Below are 22,671 nucleotides of genomic sequence, written 5' to 3'. Positions count from 1 at the left end.
TCAGAGGCGCGGCGACATTGGAGCTATGTACTATGTATACACTTAATTAGTTGATCACCGATGATGGACAGGAGGAGGCGAAAAGGGCTGCATACGCACTGGAGACAGCCATGCCAATAAAAGTGATAGATTGACGTTGGAATTGTTGTTGCGTTCGGGTTCATCCCAGCGGTTGGCCTCAATCTAATGCAGGGGTCTGCATTGTGGGCGACCGTCCGAAGACTGCTATTGCCTGCCAGTACCCGAGCAGCAGCACAGAGTCGGGATGATGCAGGCAGACAAACAGACGAGGTGCGGTGCGGACGAGCGGGTGACGTGCGTTGGAAAGTGCAATTCCATCGCGGGCTTGCAGAAGTCCTTAAAGAAGCAGACACCAGACAGAAGATGGGATTGAGCACGCACCACACTGCATTCCGTCAAGTCGTTTCTCATCTGGAAGGTCCCCTTCCTTCCTCCTTCCTCTTTCCCATGTCGGACCGGGCCCTCCTGCCATTGGATGCCTCTTTTGCCAGTGAAGAAGCCACGTCCCGAGTTTACCTTATCAGGTGGCGACTTGCAGCAGCCTGAGGTAGGTACCGAGGAAAGCACGTCAGCAACCTTCAACAAAGTGCACTTTCCCCCATTGCTGGATAAAGTGAAGAATTAATGGCGAATCAATGCTGCTTCTCGTCCCCCTCACCTTCCCCGGTGCTCCCTCTGCCACACCGGGCCACCGGGCTTGGGCTCGCCTGGCTCACCACGCTCACCTGCTGCCCTCTCCGGTCACCGTGGATGGAGAGGGATGGCTGGGCCACGGCGGCCACCGAGGGCCCCTCTCTGCCCGCTGCCACTCACCTGCAGGTTCCGCTACCCATCACCCCGCGTTTGAGGGTGCATGTGGCCATGTGATGGGCGAACTCCTCCACTCAAGCCCGTGAACTGCCGCATCGTCACTATCGCAGGCGCTTACTGCTCAGTCACTTGATTATTCACGTTGGAGGAGACAGACTGAGGGTGTGCACACTGCGCACCTATCACTTGCACAGTCACGTTTTGAGCCTCTCATCTTCACCGGTCTCCCTGGGAGGGTGTGATCACTTATATCGCATCTCCCATATCTCGCGCATTATCCCATCCCTTCCATCGTGAATGGTGACGCTCGTCATCGCCAACCCCTCCAACGTGATCACGCCTGCATGCAAGACGCCTGGACCTGCCTTGCCCTCTTGCTTCTCGCACCATTCCCGTTCATCCTTCCTGTTTCCCTCCTCGTGTCTTGTACAGAGTATCATGCATCCATATCATTAAAGGGCCTCTGACTCCCAGCCCCGCTTCGTCGTCTTCTCCTGCCTTTTCGTCCTCTTGCATCTTGGTCATCGCATCGTGGCCTGCCACTTACACCCAACACCACCAGGCAAACATCGTCGCGGCCTGCCTCTGGGAGTCACCTCTGCCGGACCTACCAACCAGCCAGCCGCCTATAAAACAAAGCACAGAACTCGTCACACCACCGCGAACAAGTCTATCGCATCACCAACCTCCTCCGGATCAATCGCCCGGCTGCACTCTCCCTGGCGCGGCTGGTCGCAATCCTCTGCTTGTGATCCGGTGTTACCAAGCCTATCTGGCTGCACCTCCAAAACCCCAGCTCATCTTCCCGCCGCGCAGCTCTTGGCGCAATCGTTCCTGTCGCATTCCGCAGTCGAACAATTCCACGGACCGAAGCTGCCAGCTGCTCATTTCCAAGGGACGGCACATCTCATCTGCCATAGGACCGAGGCTCCGACTACGCCTCAACGCCAACCAGGGGGGTTTCCAACCACATTTGCAAACCCAAGGGACGAAAAGCAAGGGGCAAGGGGAAAAAAAGTTCGACCTATCCGTCCCTGCAACTCAGACCGGGATTCGCCAGACTGCTTCCTCCTAGCTCTCTCTATCGCTGTCAAGGCTAAGCAGCCTCACCGAGGACGCACGGAAGGGCGCGAGCAGGCAGCACCTGGCCACGACAAGAAGCACGACGAAGAACCACCACCGCCAACAACACCAACACCAACACCAACATTCAGCCCAAAACAACAATCGAAGCCACTCCTCTGGCTCTTCACGGAGCGCATCTGGATTCTTCTCGCCCCAACCATTGTCGCACACCTTCCCTATTGATCCTCCCCATCCCTGAGGAATCTCTGTCGATATTGCGGCGACAGGCCACGAAATCATCTTCATGCCAATCGCACCGTAGAGTTTTCTCTAGCCTTGTCCGACCTACCAAAATCGTCGCCGGCAGGGTGGGCTCGTGTTTCGGTGGCCTTCACCTTGACACCGTATGATTCACTCGAGGAATCCCAAGCTCCCAACAATTGCTACCCTGCTCGATAATCAAGGACCAGACAGCGGCCAGCCACGTTACGCCAGGGGGTAGAGCAGAGAGAAAAATTTTCACTGGGACGCTCGAGCGGCACTGGGCCCCGGTGAGATCCCGCTGCCGCACCGTTGGAGTGCTTTTTTGGGGAGGCCATTTCCAAATCCAATTATTTCCACGCCTGTTCGTGCGAGCAGCCAATTTCGCTTACCAAACAACCGGCAAATTTTTACACACGGCAGCGCCTGAAATCACTAGGATCACTGGGATTGCATCTCTGGGGTTATTTTTTTCACCAGCACTTTTGGGCGGCGACTAGGAGCTCCAGCCGGGATCCCACGGACGTTGGCGTCGACTCATTGAAACGACAAGGCATCCCAGTCCTGACTTTTTGGTTCTCCAGCACAGCCCGGGTCGATTTTCTCGAGTGTTCCCTGCCGTCAGGTCCATCGGGAACCAGAGTTCAGGGCAGACACCGGATTTTGATACAGGTGTGGGCGATTTTGGCGTCGACGTGTGAATATCGATCTACGGCTTCACGCCATTCCACTTGTTTCGACCAAGAAGGAAGGTTGAGATTGACACAGAAGCCGCGTCCCCCGAAACACTAGAGGGGAGGTGACAAGATTGTGTGTCACACTCGGCGACGAACAATAGAAAAAAGCAATCAAAAAGAGGTGCGGCGCGAGTGCCAGCATCGCGCAAGCCAGTTGCCTGTGGACAAACAGAGGCGGCCAACACGGCGACAAGAACAGCATTCTTCGCGGGCTCTCTTTATTTTCGCAGACCTGCCTGGCGCCGCTGTGCCCCGACTACAAGGCATCTTGTCGAGTCAGCGTCATCGCCTCAGCGCGATCCCTATTGCTCTCAGTCGAGCAGTGCGCGCTGATTGACACTGACTTGCTGCGCCGGACTGAGGCGGATTCTAAAAGATTTGGACCGGGAGCAGGCTCAGAGCGACGAGAGTCAACATCGCCATAAGAACCCTGAGTTGTCCACGCATTGGTGCATCCTCCAAGCTGAACCACGGACATAACAGGCTGAGTCGCAGTTTGCTGGCGTTGGATTCGCTGTGGGCGCACGAGCAGCATCGCAACTACAGACGACGGGCCGGCGATTGGTGTTGGACCGAAGAGAGAGACTCACCTCTCACGCAGCCGTTCACTGGCAGTGTTTGCGACGATAAGCTGGCACTGTACGCTGTGTGGCTCATCCAGACCTCCCGCAGGTGTGAGTAATGCTCAGCGCTGCACGACGGCTGGAAGAGAGAGATACTAAGCCAGCTTGCTGCGAGTACCTGTTTCTATCACCACCCTTCCCCCCTTGGACACCTTCAGTCTGTGTCCCCCTTCCAAAATCCCAGAGTGGAGGGGCCTAAATTGGGGCCAGGTTCCGTGTCCTCGCACGCTAGAGCCAGCCACTCCTGCCACCCCTGTCCTGTCCTGCAGCAAGGTTCTAGGGAGCAACTTCCCTGGGCTCCGCCGCTACCTTAGCAAAGTCCACACCACACCCCCTTGTCCCCCTTCCAGTTCCACCACGAGCACCACCCCCCTTGGGTCGACGGTGGACTCCTCTCACCCTTCTCCTCACACACAAAACCTGCGTGGGAATAATTAAATAGGCCGCACCCTCACCATCCTCTTAGGCCTTCTCCTCTCTTCTCACATTTTTGGCTTTTGCCAATCACTTCAATCTTTGATCATTCAGCCTCAACCCAACTCCAGTCCTACATCAACGTCATCGTTTGATTTGCTGGCAAGCCTCCGAAGCAACCAGCACCTTCTACCACGCTCTACCGAGACCGAGAAAATTCTCGCTCCGCTCGGTAATCTGGATCCTATCCTTGGTCATCGAGGGTAACCCGAAGCAGTTATACAACCTGGTCATGTTCGGTCACAGAAGACAATTTCCCTCTCCTCTATCATCCGATCGCATACCAAGGTGACTTGCTTCACCTTCTTTCGTGCCTCGACACCGGCGCGACACCTGGCCCTGGAATCAGACATCCGCATCACACCAACCGAATTTTGGAGGAAACGACTTCAAGAGTTAGCAAGAGGACGACGCAGCAGGAGACGCTGAAGATTTGAGACGAAGAACTTTGGACGCTACCGAACAGACGTCGCAAGAGACAGGCCAACACCAGACATCATGGCCAACTACACATCACCCTACCCCGGTTCCACTCCCGGCGAGGAGTACTACTACTCCCGGGAACGATTCCAGTCGGCAACTCCCACTCCCTCTCCGAGGGGTCACGCATCCTACTACTACTCTGGCGCCACTCCCCAGAGACCGGCGACCCGCGCCCACTTCCGCAACGCCAGCTCCGGCTTCAGCGAGTACAGTCCTCGTCCCCCGACGGCTTCGCCGCGGTACACGAGCGATGGCCATTATGCCACGGCAAATGTGAGTAGTGGTCATCATTCGCGCAAGCATTCATGGGCCACTCCGTCGCAACCAAAGCGCGAGCGCCGAACTTCCTTTGTCTATGTCCGGGCCTCCACGCCCCTTGGCGAATCCGACGAGGACGAGTTCTTCGAGATGGATGGACGCACCTACGTCTTGCCGGCACAGTCGCGGTCGAGGAACAAGAGACACTCTATTCAAGACACATATTTCTATGAAGACGCCGCTCGAGGATATCCCACTGATTACCACTATCCCAAGCAGGGCGGATTCACTTACATTGAGCGCGATGCCATCCCCTACGAGTCTTCTTCCCGCTCGCGTCCCTCCCCGGCCAACACCCATGCCCGCCGCTCCTCGGCGAATGTCCCGCAGAGACCCTCTACCACCCGCCCCACATCCCAGCAGAAGAAGCCCACGCCCGTTCGCCAGGCCACCGATGCTGATGCCAAGAGGCACAAGATCCCCCCTGGTTACTCGCTCAAGAACTGGGATCCCACTGAGGAGCCAATCCTCCTGTTGGGCAGTGTCTTCGACTCCAACTCCCTTGGCAAGTGGATCTACGACTGGACTGTCTTCCACCACGGCCCTGCCACTCCCATCTCCGACATGGCTGGTGAGCTCTGGCTCCTTCTTATCCAGCTCGCAGGCAAGATCAAGCGTGCGGATGAGACTGTTGACCGCGTCCGCAGCACTGAGAACAAGGAGATCCTCGATGACTTCATTGACTCGGGCGAGCGCCTGACTGACAAGCTCCGCAAGCTCCTCAAGACTTGCGAGACTCCCATGCTCAAGGCTAACAAGAAGGGTGCTTCCCTCGGCAAGAACGCCGGTGTCGAGTTCGTCGAGACTCTCTTCGGCCGTGAGCGCGAGCTTGACAAGACCGAGCGTTTCATGCAGGGCGTCCGTCTTTTCAACCTGAGATTCGATGCCAACTGTGAGGAGATCCTCCGCAACCCCACGGCTTAGAAACCTCCGCTTGGACACTCTGCCTGGTCTCTTAATGTCTATTGTCTCATTCCTGGACGGATTCTTCCACTGGACACCCGGACTACCCACATGGACACATGGAGCCACACATACCACACAGAAAACACCAAAAAAAACCAATATCGAACCCACGGAGGGAGTTGCCGATTGTATGATTAGGAATTTGTTTTCCGGATCTCATTTTCCCAGGGAATTTCCTTTTCCATCTCTATCTACGCACCAGGGATTTGGACTTTCTCTCTTATCACCATAAACATAATACGGCGCGAGCTGTTATTGCATCGGGGATACATACCAAGGATCTTTTCTTCTTTCGATACCCAAGATACCTACGGATCACTCGACGCTGGATTCCCGAGTCGACGAACGACGGGACGGAACGAGAACGAACTACGCGAACACGCACGGCCTATGACACCATGGGCACCTGTGTTTGGGATGGAACATCAAAAGCATGCTTTCGATTGCGACCATGAGAATTTTATTTTACGGGCGACTGCGACCACGGTCCAGTCATGGGATAGCGCTGCGCTCAAAGTTTGAGAAGTACTTTTTGTTATTTGCTGCGTTGTTTATCAGGCACACGAACAGCAACATGTAATATTTACCGGGGGGTCGAAAGCACGATTTGTTTTTTATTAGACGGACAGGGACACGCGAGGATTCTGAGAATTATTTGTTTTATTGTTAGCAGAGCAGAAGCAGCAGCAGGCCGCGCTGGAGGCGCATCGCTTTACTACCCGAGTTTTTGCGACTCCATTCATTGGCAAGAGTCGACAATTTTCTTTTCTTATTTTGAGCAGGAAGACCGGAGGAGAGTGCTGGCATAAGATACCCCTTCCTTTTGCTACTTTGGCTCGTTGGGTGGGAGAGGAGCCGCGAGATAGTTGAGAAACCTGACACAGTATCATTCAAAATGTTTCGTCATACCATTGTGCCCCATGTGAAGAAATGTGCGGTCCTCGCATGAGGCCATCATGACCCTCGTCTCGCTAATGTGAAGCATTGACCGTTGACCCCGGTCGGGGAAAACGTCATCATCAGTCACGATCCACGTGGGCTTTTTGGCGAAGCGAGCACCTCACGAACCCGTGGACGGATCGCGGACAGCGGGGCCTACCGGGGAGCGGCCGTGCGGCGTTCGCGTTCGCGCGGGGGGCCCGGCGTTGGATATGCCAGAATGAGGTCATACGCAGCTTTAGGCGAGGGGGTCGGGTTCAGGGGACCCTTGGGAGCGGATTTCATGCGAACCCTCGGCGCGGCGGGACATCACGAGGATGGATTTGTAAATGTGTATTTCCGAGCGTCGCCGTGCGCGACTGCAAAGGCAATGGCGGAAGATGCGGATAGTCGGGCGCGGGATAGGCGGCGACGGCGGTTTGCGCGTCGCAAGGAGAAGCGTGAGGAGGGAGGAGGACGAATGTTTTGCGACGGGAGCCTCTCGCGACTGACTGGTCGGATGTTTCAGTCAAACAGTTCAGATAGACTACTAATGAAGCACAAATCGTTTCCTTCTGCTTTTCCATCGCTTTTTTGACACATTTCACATGGGCTGTTCGTGGCTGGGCCAACTTGAAACCTTTTCCTTCTCTTACATGATAGTCAGAGACATTTTTAGTCAAGTCCTGGTCTTGAACCCCAACGAGGCTGCTCTCACTCCCTCGGATGGGGGCGGGCTTCTTTGGGCAGTGGGCATCTTTCAGGCTGCGAGACATGATTCACTGGAGAGGAAGAAGAATAGCCAGTTTGAGATTATGTTTTGGGGGGTGTCGTTCTGGTGTCTTGTCTTGGTCCTGACTCGACCGGCGCCCGGGCTGAGGTGAGGCAGGTCAGGTAGACATCAGCCGCATTCTTGCCGGCGCGTCTGAGCTTGCCGGGTGATGCCATGATTTCTTCTCCCTTGCATGCACGGGCTTGGGAGAAACGGCTTTTCTTCGTTTTTTTTGAGTGAGGTGAAATCGTGTGTGTGTCCAGGGTCTTCTTTTGGACAGGGAGGGGGGGGAATTAGGGGGACTGTGTGCTTGCAGCAAGCAGGTGGCAGGACGTGAGCAAGCGGTTTACTTTTGGCACGGTTGCATGTTTCTTTGGGTTGCAGTGGTTCAGATGGAAGAAAGTTTGTTTGCTCTCTGCCCGTTCGCCCGCGGCCGTTGGCAAGTGTGCGTGCGTGCGTTGGTTTTGCGTTTTGGGATGGCAGGGTTTGAAGGGGGCCGGCGGGTGGCATATGCAGCAGTCAGTGGTCGTCGATGCGTAGCCGTAGAACGTGGGTGCCTTGTCAGGGGACTTTGGTCGTACCTGTGTGATGAGACGAGGCTGGGAATGGATGGATGGACGGACGGAAAGGGAGGGAGAGAGGGTAATTCTCAGATCTCATCTTTGTTGAGGCTCGGCTGATGGAAGCGTGTGTCCCTGTTACCTTTTGGGGATGTGTGAATTGGGGTGGATGATGGCTTCCGAGACGAAACGGCGGCGGACGGTTGTGCTACCGCGAGTGGTTAGGTGTGGCTTCTTTTTTTTACGCGGGTGGACTTTCCGGTGTGTCTTCTTGTGATGTGACGAAAAAGGGGCACATGTTGGTGATGGTGATGGTGGTGGTTGTGGTTAATTCTGGCGGCGGCGGCAACGGAGAGGAGGCTGGCTGGTGGTGGTCACAAGGAATAGTGCGTGAATCTGTTTGTCGCGCAAGACGGGTGGTTGGCTGCGTTTGACAAACGTGCTGCTAAACAGAGGAAGGTAGCCTTGTGATGGAAAACCATTGCTCAATTAGAAGACGGAAGGACAGAAGTTGGTTGGTGTCTTGGTGTGGGAGCACTCGTCCAGGTCCTGACCGGGGGCTTCGGTGTGACGAGCCTGGGATGGAGGCGGCGCTGCGGGCGGATGAGCGGGTAGATTGAATTTGGGTGCGCCGTTTGGCTTCTGGGCGAGTTGAGTGTGGCTGCATCGCGACGAGGAAGAAGAAAAATATCGCAAGGCTGGGGAAAGGGGTGTGGTTTGTCTGACTGGCACTCGAGGGCCGGACCTGGTTGGAGATGGTATTCCGAGGGAGTCAGTCGTAAGGGTGAGCGGTGTTGGTGGTGATGCACGGGCATGGCGTCCTTGGGTCAGCGCTAAGGTCGCCAATCAACGGCCGCCATGACCTGCAGCGGCAGTCCGGGGGGCTCACCCACGTTTTCTTCTGGCTCTGTGTCTTTGGGGTTGAGTGGCAGGCAAGGTAGGCTACAGTTGCCGCAGGTAAGCCCGCATGTCTCAGCACGGGATTCCTAAATGCGAACCTAAGGCCTGAAAGTGCAAGGTACTTCCGAGCAGCAGCAGCAGGCTGCGGTTGGTGCTACCGTGGCTTGCAATGTGGTGATTGGGTTTCCGTGATGGAGGGGCGTTGTGAGAGTTGTGAGCATCTTGTGTTGCGATGTGACGGGCTGCGATTGGGGGCCAGATTGGACGGAGCACCGGACGAGGGAACGGGGGCTGTGGCAGCCTTACGAGGCAGAGGCTGTGGGATGTTGGATGCGTGACGGCCTGTCTTTGAGGTGAGATGCCGTGTCTTGGACGACGATCGGTTTGGATTTTGAAGGATGCCGCTCCTCCCGCTGGTGATGGGGGCTGATGTGTTGGTTGAGGTCCCTTGAATGTTTGACAACTCCCTTCAACGGCGAAAGAGTCATCTGAGCAGTCAGAGTGCCCGCGGCATTTCTCCCTATGATGAAGTTGGCAGAACATCTCGGTTGGATGAAATCGCATGCACTCAAGTGACTTATCATTCGACTTCTCACAGACAATTTCTTCCGTCTCGGTGACATGAACAAGCTCAGCCCTTGGGATAGGTTAAAATTGCAGTGATTTCCGAATGGAGAACTCGGGATCCCCAACGGCTCTCAACTCGAGAACCAAAGCCCACAACTCTCTCGGCGTGGGTTAAGTTCGCAGTGAAGAGATGAAAGTGCAACTTTTTCCTTGTTGGGTGGGAATGCAGGTTGAACGCATGAGGCCAACCAGATCTTTCCTTTCCACCTCGGATGCAAAGGCTTGTTATGCATTCGGGATGGGCTGAAATCGCAGTGAAGTCCAAAAGTAGCAATTGACAACTGTGTCACAAGCTTCTTTTGCACCTCGCCATTGGCCTTCGGAGGCACGACATTGATGCGTGGAGGTTCCCATCGTGACGACTGTTGCGATCTGTAGGAAACCATAAGCCACTGGTTGGTGATTCGAATTTACAGCAGTGCAGGGCAATACAAGGCCGGCTGGCTGTCTGTGGTCTCGTTGGGCTACCGCTATGTTCTATGTGTAAACGAAGATCGCAGTGAACAAACATGAGGGGGCTGACTTTTGCACTTTTCGCGGGAATGCAGGTCAAACCCGAGCCCGTCAAGATCTCTCCCGTCTCGGCAGCAAAGCCTTGCTGTGCCCTTTGGCCAGGTAAAAATCGCAGTGAACTCCTAATCTGGAAATACGTTTGACTACAGGACCTCCTGCACGCGTTGGTGATTCAAGCAGAAGGTGTGGATATGGATCGGAACCCAGTGAGGGGTGAAAGAGGGGAAACAGGGAACCAACCTCTCGTTCGTCGTCGGGACTCAGAACCCCTCCAGCCAGGTTGGTTTCCTGTTCATGTCAAACAGCAGCTGACATCATGGCCATGGATCCCTTCCTTTCCATTTCTTCAGCAACCAACACAGAATTCGGTGCCTGGCTCCAGCCGCCATCGCAACCTGGAGATGCAACGGCAACCCCCATGTCCCTCCCCCAAAACAGACAATGGAGTCTCATCCTGGAGGCAGGAATACCACCATCGGGTTGTCTCGCAGCTCAGCCCCTAACACCACCATGCTCGGCTCTGTAAGCTGACCACCCGCCGGGGGTTCTTCTGCCTTCTCACCTCACTCTCGCCTCGCACCGCAGGAACACGGCTGCCGTGTTACTCACTGCTGATACCCAAAGCCAATCTAGGAAGCAGAGGTTTACTGGCTTCCAGAAAAAGAGTTGGAATGACTGCAGCCAGGCAGCATGCAAACGAACCAGGACGTAGTAACCCACGGCAGGCAGAAGAGAACAGCATGCAGCAGCGGCACAGCACAGCACCATCACCAACGCACGACGGTATTTTTGGGCCCTGTCCTGTGCTGCCAGTGCCAGCCCATCGCAGGCAGTCTGTCCTTGCGTCATTTTCCACTGCGCTGCAACCCCCGTGCGCATTCCCGGACGGGTTGAGGTGACTTGACTGTTTCTCAGATGCACACGCCCAGGGCCCTGTCCAGCCGTAGCTGTGCCGTCTTCACCAACTCCAACCCTGAACCCAGCCCAGGCATTAGACGGTTCCCGTGTTGCCAGGTGCTGTGTCGGCCCGTTCCCAGTGGGAGGGGTTCACGTTCAACTCAACTCGACCACCCCGCGAACTGTCAGTTGTCAGTCCAATCTTGTGAAGGTCACCTTTCCTCAGCGTCCACCCAGCGTCGTCACCCGCACACCACCACGAGCACCAGGCCACATTGCCAACGCTTCCCTGCTTGCCATGCCTCCTTCGACAGCCGCCGTGGCCGCGCCGCAGTGATCCCGAACCAAGTCCCTGTCCTCACCACCATGGTCATACGAAACATCCAGAAAAAGACCGTCCACCGTGGACTGAGTGACCAGTCTGTGGAATGGACTCACGGAGCGCGTGATAGGGCTTTTTGCCGCTGTCCCCGCGCCTGTCGCTCCGCGTTTGTTTGTCTGGCCGGCCGGTGGGCTGCTGCGTCGTTTCTTCCCTGTCCGCCCGGGATGCCACGGATGCTGCTGCATGCAACGAAGAGAGGGGTAGCTAGCTGCTGAGACGAGACCCGAGAGGGGAAGATGATGACCAACAACGACAACAAACGAAGCGACGACGGGTGCGCATGCTATTGGCAGCCTCCGGAGACCTTCCTCCAGAAAAGCCCTCTGCCCTAGATATGCCCGCCCTCGAGCATGAGGTGCTGTGCGACGGCGGAGCCCCCCCTCGTCCGTCTGTGTCCCGTGGAGTTCATTACCTACCCAGGCCGCAGTCTGCAGATTGGCTACATTTGAGATACTCGCACTGCAGCAGCAGTGGTGACATTTCCTTGACGGGCGGGCTGAGGAAACAGTTCATCAGCTCGTCATACCCAGCAAAGGTGGCTTTGTACGGTGGCTCATCCAAACCAACGCGCCTCAGCTTCGGGACGAGGCGCCATTCCCGACCGATCCGACCACGACGATGCCACTCGTTAAAAAGGGAAATTGGTATGGTATGGTACAGATGCGGCGGGCAAATCCATCGACCCGGGCGCACCCCGTAACCGCAACCGCGGCGGGCACAACGTGCGCTCCACGCCGAGCGACGCTTGTTCTGCACGCAAGAGAACCCACATGGGAAAACGGCCAAGATGCTCTTCCCCCTCCATCCCCCCGACTCGGGCCAATCAACGGCTGGCGGATGCACCTCGTTAAGGGAGGGGCGTGGAGGAGCAAAGTACCTCGTCATGTACCTCGCTCACGATGGGGACGAATGGACGAGAGAAACACATACAAACCACACCTCGCTATTCAGTTCGCTGTGCTGACCTTGCTTACCCCGCCATGCATATCCGCTGCCCTCACAACTCGCCGGTTCTTCAGCACAGTGCGTTGAGTTTGGCTCACCGGCCGCATCCGCATGCCAGCTTCGGGGTTCAGTACACGTAAACTAGGTGCTTACTGGTTCGGACTCTGCGCGTCGCTCGCTGCCTTCTTGGCCGGCTGAGCGTACGGAATCCCCGCCACCGGGGGCTATATGCGATGTTGATCTCTGCAGCAGTGTTCCTTCCGGGCCACGACAGAGGCAGGTCTCTGCTCGGCGACCCGAAAAGGGTCAACATCAGACTTTTGACACTCGGAGAATTGCTATACAGGCGAATCTTGGGGTGTTCATGGGAAACGGCATAGTGTCGCAGAACCAAGCTAGAAAGATGTCGTGCTGGCATTATCTTTAGATCGCGACTACAGACGCCAGCCTCCGCCAGCATAGACGCAAAGCGCAGGCTAAAATAGCCGCCTCGCCGGCCATCAAACCGCTGGAGTCACCGGCGCGTCACCGGCGCCGATTCCCAGCCTCCGCCGACCTCGCCGCTCCAAAATAAGCCTGCCAACGCAGCCATTGACGAATAAGCCAGCCGCACACTTTCTCACTTCCATACGCTCGAGCTCTCCGCGCCGGCCTTCTTCCCCTCCTGGTACGTGTCACTCAACGCGTTATACAGCCCCTTGACACGCTCCACCTCGCCCGTCCAGTGCGCCCGCTCCCCCTCGTCGGGCAGCTCCCTCACCAGGTCCGCCACGCTCCGCGCCGTGAAGAACTTGTTGGTGCGGTTGTACAGCTCCCGCCGCGCGAGCGCCTCGTCGCCCTCGCCCTCGGCGCGCACGCGGAACACCTCCTGCAGGATGTTGATGTCGTGCGGGATCGCGAACAGGTCGCGGCTGTCCTCGTAGGTGAAGAGGTAGTACACCTCACGAAAGCCGGACCAGGTGATGCCGCTGAGGCAGAGGGAGCAGGGCTCGTGGGTCGCGAAGAAGAGGCAGTCGGTCCGCGGCGACGGGCGCGTGGCCGGGTCCGGGTGGGTGGTTGTGAAGAACTGCTGGATGCAGTTGATCTCGCCGTGCAGCAGCGGGGAGGTGCGTTCGTCGTTGGTCGCGACGGTGTAGGGCTCGAGGGTTTGCGAGGAGAGGATGGCGGCGCCGAAGAGCTTACTGCCGGACGAGACGCCGCGTTGTGTTAGGGGCACGATGCGCGCTTCGGTCAGGGTTAGGAGGGCGGAGAGGAGGGTCTTGGGGTCGCGTGGGGGGGGAGGTTCGTCGGCCATGGTGCTTGGTGTTCGCTGGTTTGAAGCTAGGTAGTTAGGGTGGACGAGATGTGTTGGCACCTAGTGCTGTTTGTAAAGGTCAACCTGAGGCAGTTTGTCTTGGCCTGGAAAACCCCTTGGGCGGGGAAATCGTGAGGTGGATTGGCCGGTGGTTTTTATCGCCGTGATGCTTATCACGGCGTAGAAGTGGCGCCGACCTCCTGCTATCGGAGGCGTCCGTAGCGCGGGCTGTTCTCCATTGCGTCCGGTCGCGGCGACCTCCGGTTTGAGGTACTTCCAGGCCGGCAGTGGTGGACCTGAGGGATCACTGGATCGGCCTCATCGTTGCGCTGTTGCGGCATACGTTCACGGCGTGTAAAGGAGTTGTCGAGGGAGGAAAGATGGTGTTGAGAATTGCAAGGCCGCTGAGATGAGCACCTCAAGGTGATTTTGTGGGACTTTGACAGTCTCGGGTGCATGACTAAGCCGGCCTCGAGTTTTCCACTGTGTTTTCACTGTATCGTCAACAAGACTTCATGCACCACGCCCAGAGCGGGAACACGAAAAGTTGACTGAACAAGCCCAATGCATTACATACGGCTCCTCCGAGCCCCGAAGCTCACCTTTCAGGAGGGCAAGAAGAACCCCTGGTCTCTGAACCTAGTGCTCACCGTCACCACCGATCTGGGCGACTCGTTCCTCGCTCACGATGAGCCAGTCAAGATCAAGGTCGCCCTCGGCTGGGAGAACCCTCGCAGTGCTAAGCAGAAGCCGGCCCCGATGACTCTTGCGGGAGAGAAGACGCTGCAGTGGACGTCTGGCATGCGGGTTCTGAAGGCAGACTTCCCGGCTCAGCACCTGAAGCCTGAGCGGAACCTTCCTTCCGGCGAGACTCCCTTGAGGGTCTATATTGCAGCTGGATCCGGGTTATCTGCGGAGACGGCGGCGGATGTCGCGATGACTGGGTTCAACGGCGAGGAGGGGAAGATTGTGCCTCTCTGGGCGAATGTGGACGTTCCGACCCAGGGCTACAAAGCATATGGGGATTCCCCCGGTGCGCCGACGACCTGTTTCCGTCGCCTGCGGCTCGGGAGTGAGCACCATCCGTACATCGTGGTCGAGGAGGACATCGGCGAGAGCATCGCGCGTCACGTCTGGGATGCTGGCATGATGGTCGTCTCGCGGCTATGGCTGCTCTGCAACGGCGACTCTGGCACGGCTGCAGGCCATCCTTTGGGCATGAGAACCCTCAAGTCTCTCTTGTTCGGCAACAAACCCGTCAATATCCTCGAGCTTGGGTGTGGCGTCGGTATCTTTGGTCTCGGACTTGCTCGTATGCTGGGCCGGGAGACTATATCGAGAAAGGGTCGACTTGTGATCACGGACCTCTCCGAAGCCGAGGAGCGAGTTCTGTCCAACATTGAACTGTCGAGAAGCAATCACACTGAGCCGCAGTTCGAAGAGCTTGACTGGGATGAAGGCCGAGACGGCTCGTTCGGGCCACTTGTCGAAGACACGCACTGGGATCTGATCGTCTTGAGCGACTGCACCTACAACGCCGATGCGCTGCCTTCTCTGATTGATACTTGGTCAGCTATTCACAAGCAAAACAACGCAATGGCCGAAGATAGACCAGTTGTCACTCGAGTGTTGGTGGCGATGAAGGTCCGCCACGCTGACGAAGATCGACTGTGGGAACTGGTCAAGAACGATGGTTGGGCGGTTACGGAAAAGGCCGCGATGCCACTGCCAATGTTGGGCGGGGAGCCACAGGAGATCTTCTTGTATCTCTTTGAGAACAGGAGACGGATGCTTCCTGATGGCTACGTCTAGACTTGCGGGCAGTCGGTTATCGGCGTTCGGGCACGGTTGGGCAATCGCCTAAATCTGACACGTCCGCGTCTGCCCAACGTTCCTCTCCCCCGCGCGCGCCTTTTGGCGCTTGACAAGAGGACTGGGTTGACGCGACTGTCGACAGTCGTGTGCCCATTGCTACCCGACAAGATATCCCGTCCTGCCACAACTGCTATTTCCAGCGACTCTTACATCTTCCGATGCGCCGTCTTCTCCAACCGTTCTCGGTCGCGCCCCGCAGCCTCGCCGGCGGCTACGGTCCCGGCCACCCCGCACCAGACAGACGTGCAGCCCGGATGTAGCGCGACCATGCCCGAGGAGGCGAACCGAACCCGTTCTCGACTGGACGGAAAACCCAACGAGGCGAGCTCGACGAATGAGCCGCCACCACATGCGAACAACACACCATCCGCTCAGTCGGCCTCCGACATTGGCAAATCATGAGATGTGACCCGGGCCAACATACGTTCGAGGCTGCCAATGAAACGAATTCTTTGGTAACGGCGTTGGGCTCGGTCTCGCTGTGAAGCCAGGGCATATAATGTCCTCTCTTGGAACTCTGTGCGATCAAAGGAAGACTGTTCTGATCACGCACCTTTCCCCGAACCCCTCGCAAAGATGGCAGCAGAATCCAAGACAAAGCCCGCCACCAACGGCATGATCAACGGCAATGGCAAAGGGGCCTTCAAGGGCTCGAAGCTCTTGGAAGCCATCCGCAACATGGTCTCTTCCGCAAACAACATGGAGAGGGAACTCGGCGGCCTTCCCGACCTCGAGAAGCTCATGGAGAGCGAAAAGAGGTTACGGATGGAAGTCGAGGAGAAGAACGAAGAGATCGACGCCGTCAAGAAGGACAGGGACGACGCGTTGGCTGCCAAGGACCAGGAGGTGGAGCTCACTAAGAAAGAGGCCGACGAGAAGGTCCGATTAATCCAGGAAGAGGCAGAGACCAAGGTCAGACTCATCCAGGAGGAGACAGACACCAAAGTCAACCAGCTCAAGGCTGAGCTCGACACCGAAAAGGAGGCCCGCCGTGTGCTCATCGAAGGCTTCGAGGAGAGGGTCGGCGTCCACAACCAGACAAAGGCCGAGAACACCGCCACCGGCCAGAAGCTCGCGGATGCGCAGCAAGATCTTCAAAAGAAGGAGGAAGAAGCCGAGGCCGCGAGGCAGAGGGTCGCGGAGCTGCAGCAGCTGTCGGAAAAGTCGTCGTCTCAGATCGAGTCCCTGACGGACGAGAAGGAGAGGATGGCGAGAGAAAAGACGCTTCTGGCGGCAGATCTTCAACAGCGGGAAGCGGAACTCACCGTCTTAGACGGCGAACTCCGCCAACTGCACAAGGACGTTGGGGTCAACCTCTTGCACGACTACGAGGACCGGGAGCTTGCCAGATTGTAAGTCAAACCGCGATGATGATCGATGGACAAAGAGCTAATAGACACACAGCCGCCGCGAAATAGACGCATTCGCCGAAGAATCCCGAGGCCTGGTAACCGAGTTCTTCAAAGAACCAGATAATTCACTTGTAAGCCCCCACCCCTCTACCCCGCCAACTCTAACCATCACAAGACTAACATTTACCAGAACACCGTCTCCCTCCCCCACCAGCTCGACTACCTCAGACGCGTCCCCATTCCCAAGTCCGGCTCGACCCCGGACCTGCGCTGCCTTGTCGCCCAAGCCGTCATCGCAAAGTTCCTCCGCTCCCATATCTTCCAGCCCTTCTTCCTCCCGCAGGACATCCACCACGCCGGCGCCGACGTGCTCGAGTACCTCTCCGAGGACGTCCAGCGCGCCACCATCTTCCGCTGCCAGATCCTCGCCGCCTGCGACCGCAACGACTCCGCGAAAGCCGTCGCCGCCCAGGCGAAAGACGAGGTCTACCGCGAGCTGTGCGCCTTCGTCCCCGCGACAAAGTACCTGCCCCTCCAGCAGCGCCTCACGCGCTTCTTCGAGGCCGGCGTCAAGATGTGGGCCGAGCTGCAGCGCTCCAAGCAGCTCGTCCTGTGCGAAGACCTCGAGGACGAGGATATCGAGGAGATTGACGAGGGCCAGCGGCCGCGGATGTGGGACGAGTACGGCGCGCGGTCGAAGCTGGCGGCGGGCGGCCCCGGGGACGTGTGTGCGACGCTGTTTCCGCAGGTCGTCATGGAGGAGAGTGAGGACACGATCAATGTGATACACCCCGGCGTCGGGCTGTGGTCGGACCAGACGGTTGTGATTGCGGCGTCGCAGGCGATGGCGAAGGGGCAGCAGAACGGGAGGGTGAATGGCGACGCGAGGCCAGGGACCCAGAGGCGGAGGTCGAGTTCGAGTGCGCCGTCTGGGAGGTCGTAAGGTGTGTCGTCGAACCTCAGGTTGTGGTCATTCCTTTGCACCTCTTGTACCATACATGTCTCTCTTTCTGTCTCTCTAATCAGCCGGTCGCCAAGCGGGTTACACATAGCATTCATTCATATTTCATCACTGTTTACTCAATCTCCTTGATCCTCCCGTACCAAAAAAGAGACAGGACTACGGGCCGTTTGACGCCCGGAGCAAAAGATTGCGCCGAGGGGGAATCGAACCCCCGGCTCCCCGACGCTGCTGGATGGCAACGGAGAATTTTACCACTAAACCATCGGCGCTTGACAGTTGCTGGTGAACTAAGATGCTGGAAGTTCCGGGAATGATGCTCATGTTGCGTTGCGTGGGCTGTGGTGGATGCAGGAGGGTTTCTGGACCCTGATCTGCATGGGGCCGGTGCAGGGGTGTCGGGGGGTAGAGCATGTACGGCAATCTGGGCGTAATTCGCTCCTTTGGTGGGATGGGCACAATTCAAAAGATGGCATTTATTTAGTTCAGACTATTCAATCAAATGGGATAATTCTGGGAGGATAACTCTACGAGTCTTTTAAAGTCCGTAGATGAAGGCCGGACCGCGGCAGGCCCGTGCCCGCTCGGAGCCGGAGTTGCGGGGCAGACTCCGTCTTCCTGGAGCATCCCGGACCATCGATCGATCGCAATGTTATCTAATAATCCGTCGAAAGCTCTTGCTTTCCTCCTCGCGAACCCGAGAAAACTTCACGCGAGTGTTTCGGGCTCCATCTTCCATCTCTTTCGTACTCATCAATGCCTGCTGCTCACTCAATTCATGACTTTCGTCTCCCCTGAACCGATCAGTGTAGTATATCAACGGCAGCACGCTGCTTTTCCATACGCTCTCACCGCTTCTTAGCTTCCAGCTTCTCGCAACAATCAACCCTAGTAGTATTGCCTCTAGAGCCAACAATAAAGTAGGAAGAATGAGCCAGTCCGTGTCAATGACAAAAAATGCAACATACTGAAGGGCTTGGCCATCGACTTTTGCCTGAGATCCGGCAGGATCGCCTAGTCCTAGTCGGAACTGGTTAGTCAGGGCGGTAGAAAGCTCCGTGAACCGGTCGGCCATGCTCCAAATTTCCGAAAGCCAGAGCTGGTCTTCGCACCAAAGGCATGTCGCGTTGTACGTATCATCTAAGAATGGTCCGAGTCTGGTCGCGAGGACCGTTGAGATGCCGTAGAAGCATTTCTGGGGAGCCCATGACGAGGTCAGGTCGCGGCCCTCCGCGATAGCTTCCGCGGTGAAGTTTCTACCATCTTCCAAACAGGGCGAAAGAGGAGCGGAATAACCTGTAGTATCATTGGAAACAGGTTTGCGCATGGGAACCTGGGACAGAAGTTCCTCCCTCAACTCCGTCCCCTGAACCATGCCGGAGTAGCTGCGCAAGCACGCGTAGAACGAGCACGACAAAGCCAAGGAGTCGGCAGTAGACTTATTGTGCCCATCGCTGCTCGCTTTCTCTACGGCAAGGACTGTTGTGTTGGACAGCGCCAGACCGGCGAGGGAGCGCGCATTTTCCGACATAACGCCGGCGGCCCACGAGAGGTCGCCCGGTCGGAAGATCATTTCCGTTTCATACCCTTGAGATAGAGAGAGTTCCATGCCGTTAGGCAAAGACAGGTTCTTAGTCGACTCATCGAATGTTGCTGCAATTAAAGCGCTGACGTCGGTGCACTCCGCACATATTCCAGCAGAGGCATGTGTGATCTCCCCAATTAAAGCAATTGCCACGCCCGAGTTCAACCCAGTAAAAGTGCAGTTACCAGTGGGACAATTTGGCACGATTTTGATACCACTGGGATTCAACAGAGCAGCTTGTAAGGCGTTGACGGTACTAGCCTTCAGCACAACGGAGGACTCTCCAAGGAAGTAAGGCTCGGCGCTGATGTTCCGTGCTATGGGAATACTGGCAGGCTTCTCGGCCTCCGGCACAGAACGCTCGACGGTCTTGATGGCCTGCTGAACAAAAGGGCCAATCGCGAAGGATGTTGCAAAGATAATGGTCGCCATGAGCGTCAAGGGGCTGCGCCACTTGACAAGTTTCGCGAGCTGCAAGGCCGCAAACGCATCTCTGCTGCCGTTGGTGAAGTGCTGCAGGTCCAACATGCGGCGATCTGGGTCTGATGACCTGACAGACCAGAACCACGTCCAGCGCGTCTGGCAGATGATCTCCGCGGCGACGGTGGCGATTGACGCTCGCAAGAATGTCGAGAGAATGTTGGCGATGGAGTTGAGGGTAATGTGGATGTTCCAATCTCGTTGAAGCTTATGATTTTGTGAAAGGAGGACTGCGTAAATAGCGGCGAGGAGAAGGATGGAGACCAGGAGACGGTAGATGTCGGAAAGCCAGGGTGAGAGGACTGATTGCCGGGCTCTCTCATGCAGGCTGGGGATACCCGTATGAGGACTGCCATTAGGAGGCAGTTCCGATGCTTCCGGGGCGCCGTGCTCTGACGAGCTCCCATTGACGCTGCCCAAGTATCGTGAATCGTAGCCTTTTGAGTTGCCTGTGCTTTCGTTCTCTGGTGGGTTCTTCTCGCTGAGGCTAGATGGCAAGTCCTCAGAGAGCGTTTCTTCAACAACATGGTCGTCAAGTCGGAGTTCTTCGACCCTCGATTGGGAAAGATTCGGTGGGCTGTACTTGCCAGACTTTCTAACATCCATGGCGGGCATATTGGAGCAAGATCTTTCTCACACAACTGCCTTGTAGAGCATCCTCCTTTCTATTCGAAAACTGCTTTCTGTAACCTATATACCATTATCAAAAATCTGCCCATCAAGGCGAAAGAGAAAAGGCAACTGATGCCTGGCAGAAGTGGTCTGCTTGTCAGTCCTCATACACCGGTACAGCGAGCTTCGCCGCTCAGCCTGCCTCGGGATATCCACTCTCGACAGGGCATTGCACCCAATGGACCTGGCGAAAATGGAGTCATAGAACTGACAATACAGGGGCAGCTGCAGATAAGATCAAATCTGATAAGATGTTATTATTTGAGGCTGTGCTTCCGGTATCGTTGGATGTCCGTCCAATTCCCGTGAGCAAGGCAGCGATTCCAACAAATCATTCTCTCGATCAAGCCACGCACAGCCTGCGACCCCTGTCCGGCACTTGCTCAGTTGCGTAGGTACCTTAAGCACTTGGGCGGTACCTGCACCGGCATCTACATCGCTCTTGAAGAATGAAAAGTCGCGTCTTCTAACCCTTAGCATAACGTCAGACACTAGAGGAGCCAGCAAACTGTCATCGCCTCACTCTAAAAGCTGCAGTTCCACTTTGACAGGGCTGATGGAATGAATATACTTGATCAAATGGATCAGCACGTACCTGAACATAAGTCTAGGTCAGGGCGACCATGGTCTCAACAAGCTGCGGTACACGAGACACATGCATCGGAGAGAATACCGGCATTGCAGCAAACGGAGAGGACATTACAAACGTCTTCTTCCGGGGGGGGGGGGGGCTTATCAAATGTAGAAAGCAGGGTGCTACATGGTACTAAAAGAGGAAAATCCAGCAGCGTAAGCCAGGGTAATATGCAAGAACATCCGGAAATGTGGCGTACATGCAGCTCTGACGTGCCAAGAAGGCTGTCACCATGCATGTTCGGTGTGACTGTCACAGTGGGTGGCCGTTTGGGACCTGCGCTCTGGGTGATTGACACTTTGCGAACGAAGGCGTCCAATTATATGCAAGAGATGTTTCATCTACTCTTCATAGACTGCAAGCTCTCGGTAGATGAATGAGTCTTTTTGCCCGTGGTTCATCGTACCAGACCCCGTCTGCACGTTTTTGGGGCTGTTAATATACCATCCCATGGCCGTACCTTTCGCTTTTCCTGCATTATCATTTTCATTGATAATGTTGTCATCAGGGGGCTGATTTAAATATTTTCCATAATATTCATGAATGAATGATTTCTTGTTCATTAGGTACCTGCACCAAGGCCCTTCCGCCTCTCCTTGTCATACGCAGCTGCTATCCTGTGCCGTTTGTACCATCGTTATAGGTTGTCCTCAGCAGACCCCCGATGTTACCATCCATCGAGCCATGCTACCACATCTTCTTATTTATATCTTTCCTGTCGCCCTGAAAGTCTAAGTCTGCCACTCCCTCCGTACCCACCGACGTTTTTCCCATTCCCGGCCGTGGTTCCTCCACCTCCTCCAAAACCATGGCCACCGTAGTAGCCTGCACCGCGAACATCCTCTCTGCTCTCGCCAGGCTGGGCACTGGGGTCATAGTACGCTGTTCCCTGGCCGTCGCTCGAGGGGTAGTAATAGCCGGGCCTCGGTAGAGAGCCCCAATATGGTGTCGCTGAGGGAGGCGAACTGGCGCCAGATCTCCTGGAGAAACGCTTCTTGAAGCGTAATGGCAGGCACATGTTGACTATGAAGATGCAGTAATGGATTCTTTCTAAGGTTGCTGAAGAGCTATGACTCGGTATCGGACATACTGTCCGCAATGCTTTAGGTAAAAAGATGTTTTGATTGAGCGGCGGAGGGTAATGTTTGGGGTCCAGTTGGCCGATGCGGGGGACGAGGACGATGAGTGCCTTTTCTGATCTCGGTGAAGGAAAACTCAAATTCCATGGATGGGAAACATCAGACGAAGGAGTGAGTAAGGCACAGAATAACAGACCCTCTCTTCCCTCCGGGTAGGCCATCTACGTGCCTCCCGCCTGTGGACCCTGGGCCTCATGCAAATTTCCTCGACGAAAATACAAGACTTATTTTCCATCATAGTCTTACCAGACGCTTTGAAGTCTACCAAACTCTGTGTATTCGCACGATTTATAGCGATGTCCGTTGTTCGTACAGCCACGGCCGAAACAGCGCCGGCATGTTGACCCCCCACCATTGCCTTGACTTGCGCGTCAAAGGCAACTGCTGTACTCATCGCGGTGTCGGCC

At 56.2% G+C, this 22,671-nt stretch overlaps 5 protein-coding genes across 5 annotated transcripts; 3 read left to right on the top strand and 2 right to left on the bottom strand.

Moving 5' to 3' along the window:
• Positions 1-4,489: 4,489 nt before the first annotated feature.
• Positions 4,490-5,716, top strand: CGGC5_v014903 (uncharacterized protein; the record flags this gene model as incomplete). The annotated part of the gene is made up of 2 exons (XM_032027852.1): positions 4,490-4,747; positions 5,012-5,716. The coding sequence occupies 2 exons, from the start codon at positions 4,490-4,492 to the stop codon at positions 5,714-5,716; spliced, it is 963 nt and encodes a 320-aa protein (XP_031875809.1).
• A 7,175-nt stretch (positions 5,717-12,891) lies between these two features.
• Positions 12,892-13,566, bottom strand: CGGC5_v014902 (uncharacterized protein; the record flags this gene model as incomplete). The annotated part of the gene is made up of 1 exon (XM_032027851.1): positions 12,892-13,566. One exon carries the CDS (start codon positions 13,564-13,566, stop codon positions 12,892-12,894), a length of 675 nt encoding a protein of 224 aa, XP_031875801.1.
• Positions 13,567-14,130: 564 nt separating this feature from the next.
• Positions 14,131-15,378, top strand: CGGC5_v014901 (uncharacterized protein; the record flags this gene model as incomplete). The annotated part of the gene is made up of 1 exon (XM_032027850.1): positions 14,131-15,378. The coding sequence occupies one exon, from the start codon at positions 14,131-14,133 to the stop codon at positions 15,376-15,378; it is 1,248 nt and encodes a 415-aa protein (XP_031875818.1).
• Positions 15,379-16,017: 639 nt separating this feature from the next.
• CGGC5_v014900 (uncharacterized protein) lies at positions 16,018-17,736 on the top strand (the record flags this gene model as incomplete). The annotated part of the gene is made up of 3 exons (XM_032027848.1): positions 16,018-16,793; positions 16,846-16,924; positions 16,984-17,736. 3 exons carry the CDS (start codon positions 16,018-16,020, stop codon positions 17,734-17,736), a joined length of 1,608 nt encoding a protein of 535 aa, XP_031875811.1.
• Positions 17,737-18,602: 866 nt separating this feature from the next.
• Positions 18,603-20,425, bottom strand: CGGC5_v014899 (uncharacterized protein; the record flags this gene model as incomplete). The annotated part of the gene is made up of 2 exons (XM_066153168.1): positions 18,603-18,657; positions 18,723-20,425. 2 exons carry the CDS (start codon positions 20,423-20,425, stop codon positions 18,603-18,605), a joined length of 1,758 nt encoding a protein of 585 aa, XP_066007371.1.
• Between the last annotated feature and the right edge of the window lie 2,246 nt (positions 20,426-22,671).

The sequence above is a fragment of the Colletotrichum fructicola genome, assembly GCF_000319635.2.
Source record: "Colletotrichum fructicola Nara gc5 chromosome Unknown KSG_Nara_v1_contig09, whole genome shotgun sequence".
NCBI lineage: Eukaryota > Fungi > Ascomycota > Sordariomycetes > Glomerellales > Glomerellaceae > Colletotrichum > Colletotrichum fructicola.
Note: the sequence above shows the minus strand (reverse complement) of the source record. Positions and strands in the feature narration are given on the sequence as shown.